Source organism: Parus major, chromosome 3, assembly GCF_001522545.3.
Source record: "Parus major isolate Abel chromosome 3, Parus_major1.1, whole genome shotgun sequence".
Taxonomy (NCBI): domain Eukaryota; kingdom Metazoa; phylum Chordata; class Aves; order Passeriformes; family Paridae; genus Parus; species Parus major.
Genome location: NC_031770.1, coordinates 54,427,291 through 54,441,310, shown reverse-complemented (window position 1 = coordinate 54,441,310; position 14,020 = coordinate 54,427,291). Strand labels below are relative to the sequence as shown.

The 14,020-nt window shown below is 42.8% G+C and overlaps 1 protein-coding gene across 3 annotated transcripts in view; it reads right to left on the bottom strand.

The window, feature by feature from the left end:
* The window catches only part of CNKSR3 (CNKSR family member 3), a 54,454-nt gene extending 45,900 nt beyond the window's left edge, over window positions 1-8,554 (bottom strand). The window contains exon 1 of one of the 3 annotated variants that reach the window (XM_015621406.3): window positions 8,397-8,554. In XM_015621406.3, coding sequence (XP_015476892.1) covers window positions 8,397-8,448 — 52 coding nt within the window. In that variant the 5' untranslated portion in view covers window positions 8,449-8,554. Of the gene's footprint in view, window positions 1-4,676; window positions 4,701-7,373; window positions 7,463-8,396 lie in introns of those variants that run through there. The other 2 variants (XM_033512741.1, XM_033512740.1) reach the window with 2 other exon arrangements.
* Window positions 8,555-14,020: the final 5,466 nt, after the last annotated feature.

Below are 14,020 nucleotides of genomic sequence, written 5' to 3'. Positions count from 1 at the left end.
TACAACCTGACAATCCTGGAAATTATCATTTCCATGAAAGGCAGCTCAACAAAAATCTCCAGACATAGCAGACACTACTGGGAGCTGGAATTCCTCTCCAAATACATCACCTTGTGAAGACAGTAATAATCTTACTAAAATAAGAACTGGCACATATTGTTGCTACTGGTACCATGGCCACATCCAATGGGATTGTCCAATTGTGTTGTTTGAAGAGATAATTTTATACACCAAAGATGCTAACTAGCTTGCAATTTATACACCGTGCTGTGGTCTAAAAAGACATGTTATGAGGAGGTAAAATTAAAACCAGCAAGATATAAAAATGTTATTGGCAGGTTTGATTTCCAAGACTTTGTTTCAACCACATATTGATTTAGGTATTCAATGTTATCATCTGAAATAGTGCGAAGTAGGTATAGTTAAGAGAAAAGATGAACTGTTTTGAAATACAACAACTACAATGCTTTTATGTTGACACAAAGTCCAAATAGAAATACTGCAAATTTTGATGAAAAAGACTACAAACATACAGAATTTATAGCATATTTATCTTTTGTCTCCTCTTTCTTCCAAAGTTTCCATTACAACTTGTGTTAGGAATGTCAACAATTACTAACTAATTTTTGCCATAATATTTTTATAATTCTGTTTGTTGAAACGCACAGAATACAAACAGAATCCAGCACCTTGCAAAGGATGCAAGTGAAGCACTCAATACATATCTTGACTAGAACCAGACAGGGAGGGATGACAAAAAAAAAGTTTCATATCAGAGCAGGTATCTGTCTAGGTTCCCACTAGGCTCCCACTTTTGCTCTGCAATACTCCTGGGCACATCTCCATCCACTACGCATGTTTTTCAGGCCACATTCTTCAGGCATGTCTGAACTTGTTCTTAGAACCCTCTACTTAGGGCAAGTCCTATTAAGGGGAGGGGCAGGAGAGGGGAAATAAGTCTTCATCCCTTTTTCCTCCCTTCTCCCTCCCCACCTACATAGTCAAGCACACACCTCAGCACTGCAGTGCTAAAATACCTGCTCAGGTACAGCTTTCTACCTCCTGCAAAACTCTGAGTCCTTCTCTTGTGGCTTGAAAAGCACCTGTACCAAAGAAGGTCTCTTTTATTTAATGACAAAATGGGCTTATTGCAGTGCTTTTAATCAAGCATTCACCCAGCCAACTTCATTTTGCTAAAACAAGACTGTGAGATAAATAAACACAATGATAAAAGGATGGCAACCCTAGCAACATTCATTTTGCACACCCAAGACAGAGACATCAGGATGATTAGCCCAGGAGCGTGTACCAACACTTGCTTAGCAGAAGCCTTAGCCTTGATGAGCACCAATTAAGTTCTTACCTTTGATCAAGGAGCAAGATAAGATCACATTTATGCCACAAAGCTTTGATTGCAACAGCACACCATACACTTTGCTTACCTACACCTAACTACTTAGTGTAAGAAACAGTCCAGAAAAATATTTTGTCATTACAGTGACAAAGAAAAATTTTGACATTCATTCAAAAGGATGTATAGAGAAGTACATAGAAGAAACTACTTTAATACAGCAGTGATGCAGTATTGTAACAGAGTTCAGCCAGGTGCTGAAGGTATGGCTGTAGACGAGAGTTACAGAGGTTAGTGATCTGATCTCACCAAATCAAACACAGATGCCTGGTTTTGTGAATCATGTGTGATGTTTGATGAAAATTGGCTACATTTCATAATACCATAAATATCTATTTTAATAGATAATGAATGTTTAAAGCCAGCAAAACAGATCAGGCTGATTCAGTGTACCTCCTGCAGATCCTCCAAGCTGTGAAATGTTACTGCTTGTACTCTGAATAGATGGAGGCAGGCATATGGAAACCCACAGGCAATTTCCTCATGCAAAGGAAGCGTGGCCCAGGGACCTGAATGATAGACTCAGACTCCAAAGTGATTCCACTCTGGTAATGAGAGCCCAAATGACACAAGGACTCTGTACCACGCCTAACATCAGTCAGAGACCCACAGTCAAACAGCATTTTTATTTTAATCTCCTATCTCTTAGTGCAGCCCTGTGAACAAACATGCTAAAATCTTGAGTTACTCCACCACCCAAGCAGCTGAGGCCTGAAGAAGCCCCATAAATGTGTGAGAGGTTGCTATAATGACCCCAGTTCAATTAACTCCTGTCCACCCTTCCTTTCCTCTCCTCTAATGTGCCTTGCCATCGTTAGTACCTCACTACCTCGTCCTTTTGACAGGACTTACTTGGGGGGTATGGAGGACAGAGCAAGGAGAAGCATTGTAGACACACCATTCCTCTAGGAAGGCAAGACTTGACTGTGTGATACCATTAGGCAAAGATAAGGTGCAAATTTACAACATAATCACTTCTATGGAAAATATCCAGTGGAAATCAACATCTTCCACATAATTCACAGAGGCACTGTTTAGACTTATTCATTAATATGCCTTCTGTGTGAAGCATCAGTGAAAATCTTGTCCTAAGATGATAGGGCAAAGCAAAAACTGAGCAGTCTTGCCACCTCTTCTGCAATTCTAACGCTGACCAGTCACCATCTGTTAGACATGTCTGGAAGGAGCTCCATGACCTAAACCAGGCAATTTGGAAATTTTTATTTAAGAGACAAAAAGGAACAAATAAACACCACCCAAACACCCCCACATACTAGTGAGTACTTGATAGCAAGCAGTATTCACACATCACTCATAACTACAATTCATCCTGTAGCTTTTGGTTGGGGTCTTTTACTAAAGAAAAAAATCAACATGGCAAATTTCAACATACATTTTTATCCACAAGTGCCCTGTACTTTGTCTTCCTGTAGCTCTTGCAATGTGCTAATGAGTGTAAAAACAAGGAGAGGCATGATTCTCCTTCAAGAAGTTTTGCATGCTGAAAACACAGGGTTCCAGGAAAGAAGTGCAAGGAAGGAACACATAACAAGAGTTCTGAAAACCTGGAGCCCAAGCAATATTTCATCAAAAACGAGGCTTTTCCAATAAAAGTCTCCAAAAACAGATACAAACTACTTCCTCACCCTCAAGTTTCACAGAAAGAAGGAGAAAAGCAGCCTACGCAGTGGCCAATCTCTGCATCTTTAACTAGGCAGTTTCACTACATTCTATAAAGTTACAATCAACTTTCCACTAATGCCTATTGTGATTTTAGCTTTTAAAATGTTGCTTTTCCAGACATTATGCTGACAGCATTCAATTTTCAGACTTTCTGATGTTTGGTTATAGTAGTTTGAACAGCAATTTAATAGCAAATAAACAGAGCTGACTGTGAATATGAAAGGATCAAGGGTAAAAAAAAATCACAACCCACACGCAGCTCAAGAAAGTGCAACACAGCAAAAACCATGAAAACGTGACCTAAACACATGAACACAGAGGGCAACTTTGATTTATGTTTTCATATGTATTCACTCATCTTAGCAAGAACACATGAATATAACATTAAGACTGCAGCAGTAAAAACTTGTTGTGCAAGTTTGTACTTTCTTTCAGCCCACAAATAAATATAAATAGATGTATTTAGTATATTCCACCTTTTGGTAGTAAAACATTATGGGGCAAGCTTGGATGTGCAAACAGTGGTTATTCAATACCATTCTCTGATCTAATTAACAAATACTCATACAGAACGTTTTTAGATAACCAAGAACATGTTAGGAAAGAGGAAAGAGACTCTTCTGTATCCCAGGCATGGGCAGCTCTCCCTCCTATTCCTCACTGAAAGCAAAATTGTCCTGTCTTACAAAATAACCAGGGGTTTCTTAGTGTTAGATTTTTCCCAAATAACTTGAACACAACGGCATTCACTTGAGAGTGCCTAAAAAGAAAAACTAAAAAATAACTCCAGTGCTAAGCATCACTCATAATTTGTTCTAAAATCCAGCTCTGGTTTGCAGCTCCCAGCACACAGTTAACATGACTGACCTTGTTGAAATCTCCCTAGGTAAGCAAGATAGCTCTAAAAAAAGAACACCAGGCTCTCACAATTAATTGCTAGCTATTAATAAATCAGCATATTTCTCCCTCTTCCTTTCTCTTCAGACATACCTATAAATGCAGTTGACCAACAGTTTTACCAGGAATGGAAATCTGAGCATTTCATGATGCATGCAGGAATAAGTAATGTCCATGAACTACTGAGAAAGGGAATAACTGAACCTGGAGTGCAATAATGAGCCCAAAGCAGACGCATCATCCCCAGCCAGCTGAGTCTACAGCTCCAGTGACAAAAGCCAGACTGTAATGGAGCCTCACAACAACTGAGGCTTCTAACCACAAGCACGTCAAACTGTCTGTACTGTGTAAAATTGTGCTTGAAGTCACAACTCACACAAGTGTGTGAAGCCTGGGGAAAGGGGGAAGAGACAGATCAGGCTACAGCAAACAAAGAGGAGGCACAGTGATGTTCTCTAAGACAGCAGTGACATTTCTCACACAGGAGCTCTATGCCAAACGCTGCTTTCCCCTTCCTCACATCTTCTGAGGAATGACCTTAGCTGAGGGGTTTCCAGTAGCCAGGAAAGAGACTCTTAAATTTTTTCTGTGACCAGAAAAAATTTCACCATACCATCAATTGTCATTATGTCAGTCAAATTAAGTCACTTTTATACAGTGTGCTGCAATTTCTATGGCCACTCACCTTCCCTGCAACAAGCTGGGCAATACCTCTTGAGGAGCTCTCAAGAAATTCAGGCACAAGAGAGTGCTGTGATATACAGGTGACGACTCTGAGCTCCCAAGCATCATACACTGCACAAAAGCAAGACCACAGGTCAACTACAACACTATCCAGATGTTAGTCTGTACCACAACAAGGATCAACTCAAAACAACACAGAGAAACAAACTCCAAACATATCTTTTCAGCAGTTAGGAAGTAGTGCAGACAATATTGTTCCGAAGAGCATAAATTCCATGCCAGCCCAGGCACAAGTAAATCAACACAGCATCCTAGGCAAATATATACCTTTTCATGGCTGAAATTGGCCCCTAAATATTATCTAAATTCATTGTGCTGTACGAGAAACCTTAAACTACACCATCACTTCTTCCAGACAGAAATTGAGGTGGTGCTTATAGAAAAAAAAATCAGATCATTTTCAAATATTGATGCTGTAGCTAAAAAGTTATCACATCCTTGATAAAAGCTTGAGAAATGCCTCACATACACAAAAAATCAATAAATTAGAAATAAAAGCACAAGTCTTCCTTCACAGCTTCAGTTTAACTAGACCAGCTCTTATTAGCTGCGTAGCTCGCTATTGGCAGTACAGCACCCTGTGCCAGAAAAAACACCCTTGTTCACAAAAAATAGCAGCATTCTAGTCTGAATTAGCAAGAGCGGACAAGCAACTGTGTTTTGTATCAGCTGTTGTTGGTAACAATGAACAGAGCACTTTTTATTTAAAACCTGACTAAAAATATCTAAAAATATTTATGTTCAGCTTACTACTTCTTGATAGGTTCTATTTTAAATTCTAAATAAATGCTTCTTACATATTTACTAAGGACTGAACAACTCAAGATCTCAGAGCAAAACCCTTCAGAACAAGAGCTACCTTGTTAAAAAAAGTTATTCAAAAACAAAAGGTAAGCTGACCAAAAGCAAATAAGCAGTGGTCATACAGCCCACTTTGGGATTTTGCTTTTAGGGCTTTGTTTCACAGAAAAGGGTAAGTTGCTGTGATTCTTTTTTGGTCTGTAAAAGTTATTAAAAAAAATTTAATTTATCAAAGTTTTGTTGAAGGGGGAGAGAAGGGGAAATGTTCCTGAACAAATATTCAGTTTCACATTGAACATCGAAATGGACTGAATCAGACCACTTATTTCCACCATTCTCTAAGTTTTGCCAAGATATTTTTTATCATTGTATGATAAGTAAGAATCATTATCTGTAAAACCAATCTCCCCACTGAGAGCTGGCATCTCCCAGCAGTTTTTTACGTCATGCTCCTAAAATACATCTCCATGGCACCACAGCACTAACTACTGGCAGCAGATATCACCAGCCAAATCATTATTCCCAGAGTTCAACCAGTTCAGTTAAGATCATGGCATCACTTCTCACAGAAGGCACGTGCAAGAAAACAAAGAGTATAAGCTCCCCTCCAATCACTTGTTTCGTAGAACTAACCTTGAGAATTAAACGTAATATTCATAGGGTAAAATTAAATTGGCCTTGGTCAAACATGAAACCCAGCGGTTGTGAACTACACAGTAAATAACTATTTCAGATTGAAAATAAACTGTGAACCATTGTGCTAATAAGGCTGTTAGCTAGCTATTAAAGCATCTATTTTCATGTGCAGAGATGAAAGTATAACCATAAAGTAAAATTTTCCACATCTCATTTCTTTATTACAGTCTTGTCATGCAGGGAGTGACATAAAATGACTCTGTGTGCTAAACAAGCCCAACGCTTACCTAGAAACAGAAAAACAACAGCACAAACAAAAGTCACCAACAGTCTTTAATTTATTCCTTTACATTTCAAAGTACACGTGTTTGCATTAGTCAGAAAATCCACCTCCCAACTACAACCAGCCCTCAAATTATTCTGCATAACACTAATTGAGGGTCCAGCTGAAGAGTTACCTGTTCAAAGAACCTGCAAGTAAAATAAATTATGCAAGAAAGGAAGCCAAGCATGCTTAAGAATAATAAAGGCTTTTAAAATGATTAGCAGGTTTACTTTTTAATCTGGCAAGGTAACAAACTTTCAGCACCCAAGAGAAAAAACACAATGAGGGAAAAGCTTTATATAAATATTCCACATGCCAAAGCAAAAGGCTTATTTCATTGGAACAATGCACTCCTGTTTAAACCAATACCAAGCATAAAAAAAGATCTTTCTGGGGAAGTTATTTATATGTTAACGCATAACTTCACAGCACGTTTGTGTGGAATCCTCTCCTCACAAAGGCCGCTTGGACAGTCCCTCACTGGCACCGGCCCCTTCAGGCACATGTTCGGGCTCAGGAGGGCTGGGAGTATCCATATCCATCTCTCGCTGTCCGAAAACGCGAGTCTGCCTTCCAAATTTGCCTAGGTTTTGAGTGGCGCCGCCGCCAAGCGCTGAGCAGAGCCAGGCCAGCAGAGCCAGGCCCGCAGCCCCAGCAGCACCACGGTGCTGAGACACGGCAGTAATGGCTGCTGGCAGCGAGCGCCGCTTCGCACCCGGGCAAACTTCCACCTCTCAGGACATTCCCAACTTCTCATCAACTTAAACTACAGCTAAGCCTGTGAAAATACTTTATGTAACCAAAGAGGATCACACTAAAACGTAATGCTGCAAGGAAAAAAAGAGACGTACGCTCCAGAAGTCATAAATCCCTCACCTAACTCGCGGCTCCACTTCACTTTCGAGTCATTCCCGGTAGAGCGGGAACCGCGACAGCAACACCCCGGTGGGCATCCGGAAAGCACTCGCAGGGTCCAAGCGGGGTATGACAACACGAGGTTGAACCTGCCCGCAGATGAAGCCCCGCTAACGCTGCCGAAATGCCCGCGGCAGGAGCGGGGCGCCCGCAGCCATCCCGGCCCCGGAGCCCCGGCCCGCTGGGGCTGCACACCGCGGTCCCGCCGAGCCTTCCGCTGCTAGGTTTGAGAACAAACCTCGAAGCAGAGGAGGATGTTTTTGCTGGCGGGAGAGGGAGACACAAGCACACCCCCGAGAGATGAGGGGTGGGAGGGAGGGATGGACGGACAGACTGGCGAACGAAGGGGCCGCTATCCACCTCTCCGAGCGGGAGCCCAGCGCTTCAGCCCCATCACCGCTGAACAGGATAAACAGTTCTTGCTTAGCTGAGCTAGCTTAAGAACTCCTTGCTTAACTTACGAAGTTACTGAAGTTTGTTCGAACCGTGAATGGCTTTCACTTGAGAAGCTGAAAGTTAACTTTCGCGGGACTTTTCCAACCTGAACGACTCTGTGATTCCAGAATCCTACCTGCCTGAAGGAGCTTCCTCTCCATGCGAGCAGGGCGAACGCAGGGAGAAGAGGACTGAGCCATGGGGAGAGACCCCACTGCAGATATATATACACACAGATGTATAGATATACCCTAGAGTCAGCCAGTCTTGCTGCAAAACTTTCTCTTTCCCAGTCTCAGAAGAAGAATAAAACCAAAACAACACGGAAAATCCCGAAAGGCGAAGGAAGCACGGAGGAGAGCCGGCAGGAGGGCGCGGGAACCGGCCAGCTCCCGAGCACCACGCCGGGGTTCGGCCGGGGCCGGGGCTGGCAAAGGCCGCGCTCCCCGCCCCGCCGGGCAGAGGAGCCGCGGCGGCAGCGGGGCACCCCCAGCGCGCCGCCAGAAAGTTCCCCCCGCCGCCCAGACGCCAGGCCCGGCTCCCTCTTACCCTTAGTCCAGTCCACCACTTGCTTCGGGCTCCACCTGGTCACCGGCTCCATGGCGGGTCCGAGCCCGCCGGCAGCAGCCCCGGAGACAGACCGCAGCTCCTCCGGCCGCGGGCTCGCCCCCTCTCACGCTCCCATCCCGGCAGCGCCGCTCCGGGCCGCCCCCTCCCCGGCCCGGCTCCTCCCGCCGGCCACGGCCGGGCCCGCCCCGCTGGCGCTCCGCCCCCAGGTGCCGGGTCCCGCCCGGGCCGGCCTCGTGCCTGGGATAGTGCCGCGAAAAAAGTTCCTGGGCTTCCCGCTCCGACAGGTCCGGAGACACGGGGATTCGGGAGTCGCCCGGCATCCTTCCCTGGGAGCGGCGGGCGGGCCGTGGGGTGGAGCGGCGGCCCCCGCTTCGGTGGTGGCTCAGTGTGAGTCACAGCCTTGGGGCAATTTCAGCAGCAACTGCAGAGTGCCTTGAACCACGCTTGTCCCTGCATTGGCATTTGGGCTTTTTGTTTCTGAATCCCTCGCTTAAGAGCGTCCTTTGGGTGTGGAGGCTCTTTCACCAGAAGAGTTTACTTTTATTTTGCTGTCTTCTCTTGGGAGCTGCATTAAGCCATCAGCTACCCCTCTGACTCGCTTTCCTCACGGGAAATGTGTTGCTTGTGTCCTGGCCGCCTCCCGAAGCCCATGTAAGCCTCTACCGAGTGTCAGTCTTCTCTCAGAGGTTAAAGGGCTGATCTCCAGAACTGTGTGCCCAGCATACCTGCCTCTGCCATTCCCTAGCACTGAGCACATAACTGAGCCTCGCAAACATTTTTCCATGCAGCAAGGAAATATGAAGAAAACAGGAGTTCTATCACAATACTATCTGGTTCAGCAGCAAATTCCAGCCTGAAGCCCTCTTGTAACATGCTCAAACGTCCCACTGGTCCTCTTCCTCAGTGAGGAAGAAATAGTAAACTCTGCTGTGACAATAAGACTGTGAAATTTTAACTTGGCAATATTAGAGAGTGGGTAAGCAGCTGGGATTTGAGGCTGTCCAGTATCCCACTGTTTTCATCATCTCCCATCTCGACCCATCTGTTATCCCCAGTCATGCTGTTGACATGTGAGCTCTGCGGGACAGGGGTTGTCAGTTCCAGCTGTGCAGTGCCCAGCTTTCCCATCGCCGCACAAACAGCTGCCCTCTGGCACACACTGCTGCAGACCCCTGTTGGAATCAGGAAGACTTTTAGTTCTAGTTTGGGGAACCAGTAGTTTTTAAAACAAAAAGATGGGGGGGGTGTGCATGTATACCTAAAAAGTATAATTGGGGTTTTTTTTGTTGTTGTTACATGGTGGTTGAAGGTATATTTTTAGCTCTTTATTACAAGGTTAGCTCTTTCTAGCTGATTTCTGTATTTGCTTTCTGGTTTGTGAAATGTAACGGCTGTCAGTTAACCTCTCTGCTTATCTGAAAGGTTAAAATGCAGCTCCTCACAGCTTTAATATCAGTGCAACAACCAAAAGTTTCCCGATTCCCTATTGAATCGTGCCATTCATGCTTAAAAAACAACAAAACAGCAGTTCTCCCCTCTTACAGAGGCCTGAGTAAACAGATGGACCTTGCTATGTGCCCTGCTAATGGTTTCACATGGGTTAGTGTAACAGCGCTTGTTTTAACTACACAGATGCTTCCCTAGGTTACAAGCAGGATAGCAAATGTCTCTCACCCTTGGTGTTTGCAACACTCATCTGCTGTCATCCTTCTCTGTCACAGGTCTTGGGCCAGTTCCTCTGCCTGATTTGGGTCAGATGAGCACCATATTTTGTGAGGAAGGCATGCGGAGATAGTTACTTGCTAGCAGATCGCCAATCCACCAAATCCATTATTAATACTGAGTATTTTCTGTCATTTTCAAAGTGACAAATCTATTAATTTATTTTTGAAGCAGGACAACATTGCAGTGACTCTTTGTTTTTTTTACTACGTGATGTGTAGTAAAAAAACATCATGTGCTTTACATCTTGCTCTGGACAAATGAAATGGGACTGACAAGAGAAGGCAGTGTGTCTTCTGTTTCTCCAAAGGATCCTAGCCACATTGCTTACCTGTGCTACTCTTTTCAAACCTAGATTGCAGCTGCCTTTGAATTGATCTTTCTCATGATTGCATCACCTTAATCTGATCTTTGTTTGAGATGAGATTAACTAGTAGTCCACTGCCATGATGCAATTAGAAGTTCTGTCTACAGAATAAGGTATTTTTGTTAAAAAAGAATACTCATTGCCAAAAGAAATGATAACTTTAAAAAAAAAAACCAAAAAAACAAACTCTGTTTGATTTCTAGCAATGCCAGATTAAAAAATGACACTTATCCTTTGAATGTCTACAGATGACCTGTAGGTTAGTTTATGAGTTTTTAGCCAGTACCAACTATTAGGAAAGCTGTCCATTCCTCTTCTCTGCTTGTAGCCTTGCATGGAATTCATCACTCTGCCAAGGACCCAGCTACCAGCTCTCCAGAAGTGCACAGTTTTTCTTTTATTGCCATTTTCCAGTGGTAAAAGTGATTTGATTAGAGAAGACAAATTGTTTGCTGATTCCCTGTTTTGTTTGTTTTCTTCCTTTTTATTTCCTCTTGCAGGCCAGGTTTTCAAAGGCCTCTCAGGCCAGTTTGCCTGACAGCACAGAGCTCAGTTTGGACCATGATCTTGATTTCACAGGTTTAGGCACAGCAATATGCACCCTCCCATCACCCAAGAGGAAGAACTAAAGAACCTTTTGTCTAACCCCAAGGCCACACCCTGCCAAGATGGCAGAAGAAACTACATACACAGTGTTTGTCACCTTCAGGTTTCTCTCCTGGCAGCTGATCAGCAAGAGGAGGGCAGATGACTCTCTATAACAGAAAGTCTGTGGGAATAAATTATCCTTTCAAGAAGAAAAAAAAAAAAATAGTGTATTTGGATAATTGAAAAAGCTTAGCATCATTCCATCAGCTATATTGGCTGTACTCTGTCTTAACAGTGTCTTATCATTTTTTTAATAAGCACAGTCTGGTTGACTGTGCCTCTTAGGGCTTAGTCTTCCATACCAAATCTGTGAGCTACCAGGTTACCTGCCTGGACCCGATTTTTTTTTGACATATAGATGGTCACATGCTTGACAAAGTAAGCAAAGTGGACAACAAGGATGGCATTCAAGTTTTTAACTAGAACAAGGGTGAAAGAACTGATTCAGAGAGAACACACAAAAATTCCTTGAACAGTTGAGAGTTAAGTGAGTTTGGGCCAGGTTATCTCTTCACATCACATCATTGCTTTTGTCCCCTGGCTGCTGCATCGGTCTGTCTGCTGCCAGACTTACTGCCACCCACCAGAGCAACACCTCACGCCCCTTGGATTTGTGCGGATTTGCACAGAGAGAAGCTTCTTCCTCTAAGAGAGGTAACTGCTGCTGCTCATCTCTAGTGGGATGAATAAACTGCTTAGCCAAAAGGCACATACCAAGTTCAAAAAGTGTGGCTTTTGTTCAGGGCCACAAAAAGTTAATTTTCTCACAGGATCAGGTATGTTTTTAAGGGCATCAGCATATTGCAGTTTGTATTTTGGAGTGAAAGAGATGTTTATGTTTGTCAAAGCACTGTCTAAGAAAGTTTTACATTACATTACATTTTAATTACATTATTCATGAAAGGCTCAAGATTTATTTATTTCATATTCATAGCTGAAAGCTGTGAAAATTGACAAATTTAAAGTATGTAAAACAAAAGCCAGTATACGCTCTATTGACAATCCACAGATGAGCAATTAGGTGCTCATCCCTGACCTTTTGTTAGTCATAATGCTTCAGCGACCACCTTAACTACTGTCACTACAAAAAAAAAAAAAAAAAAAAGAATTAGGATCTACCTTTTCAAGCATTACTTTAATCACATACACAGGCCACAGAAGTCAATAGGACTTTTTGCATAACAAGAAGAAAATTTTACTCTACATAACTGGTACTAAGAACTTCCCAGTACGGTCAGTGAATATTAAAGTTCTTTTGGAAATTGCAACAGGTAACTTAACTGAGTCAGAGTGAGTCAAGTTCAGAACTGGGTTTGGTTCAATGAGCATGTAATTAAAAAAACTCATACTAGTGGGAAACTGTTGTTGCACAATAATCAACATCCTATTTCTCACTTTGATACCAGTATTGTTAATGATGGATCTCTTCTGTACTCTCAGTGTGGGAGATCTTGGTGTAGCCTGATGAGAGAAATATGTCTGCCTAGTGGTGTTTTGAATACAAGGTTATGCCTGGTTTATCAGTAACCAAAGTTAGGTTAGGAAGGCCTACATATATGGCTGTATTTATAATGGATCTATCAGATTTGTTTTTTTTTTTTTCCCATAATAAACTTCCTGCACTACTTATTAACTAAGGATTGGAGTCCTGTATTTGTATTGTCCTTGTTATCTTCCATTCAGTGTTAAGACTACTACCAAGCTCCTAGTTGGGTGAAAGTTGCCACTTCCTTCTGCTATAGGTGGATATATATATATATGTCTGCATATAAATATATGTGTGTGTATATGTACACTGATGACTCTGCATGAAACTGATGTAGGTGGTAAGGAGAAAGGTCTTCAGAAGTTTTTCCTCAGAGCAAAATTCTATAAACTTTAACAAGTATATATTTTTTTTTTCCTTCATAAATGCAGATATGGGACCTGAATTGCCATGTACTAACCTTTTGAATTCCCTAGGTTTTAGGGAAATGGTGGTTTGATTAAGCAGATCTCAAATACCTGCATAGAAATAATTTCTTCCACTTTACCTTGTCCTAAGGCAACATGTTTAAGAGGAGGGTCACAAACCGGTTGTGTAAAATATAAATGTATTAATAATCTATTTCATAATTATTGGAAATTAGGTTAAAAATTTATTTCAGTCTACCTTAGGTCCCTTTACTTGATTATGAAACCATCTGACTCTAAGGTAAACAAAGCACAAAAGTGATTTGTGGAAAATTACAAAACTAACCAACATCAACATATAAAGTGAAACTTAAAGTCAAATGAGAGCATTTTTGTATAGAGAAATAGAAAAATTATTTTATCTGGTCTTCATTTCCCTGCCCAAAAGGCACACAAGAGGAAAGATTTGTCTTGAACATACTTTGTCAGTGAGTTTGATCGGCTGTGAAAGATTTACATTTCCAAATGGAAAACAAACAACTTCTGGGAGTTTAACACTAGCAAGGAGACATTTATGCTGCAAGAGCAGGGAAACCACTTTGCAAAATTACCAGGAGCAGTGTCTGGCCCACCAGCTGTGGATGTTTGTCCAGCAGTCATTTATCACAGGCACACGGGAGCAGAGTGGGACCCACTCCTGCCTGATCCTCCTGGTGGAGGAGTGAGATGTGGTGCAGTGCAGCTGAAGCACTGTGGCTTCTGTGAACTCCAGCCGAGCTCCTGGCTCAGGAGCAGAGGAAGGGGCTGAGGTACCATTCGGCTTCCTTCAAGCACCACGCTGCTTTGGGCTGAGGAAGTGTGAGGAATGAGGGTGCAGTGGGCAGCTGGTGCAGGAGGAAAAGGGTGCTGCAGCAGTTGGGATGTCCCCACCACCCCCAAAGCCATACGCAGGTGGTGGAAACCTCCTGCTGCT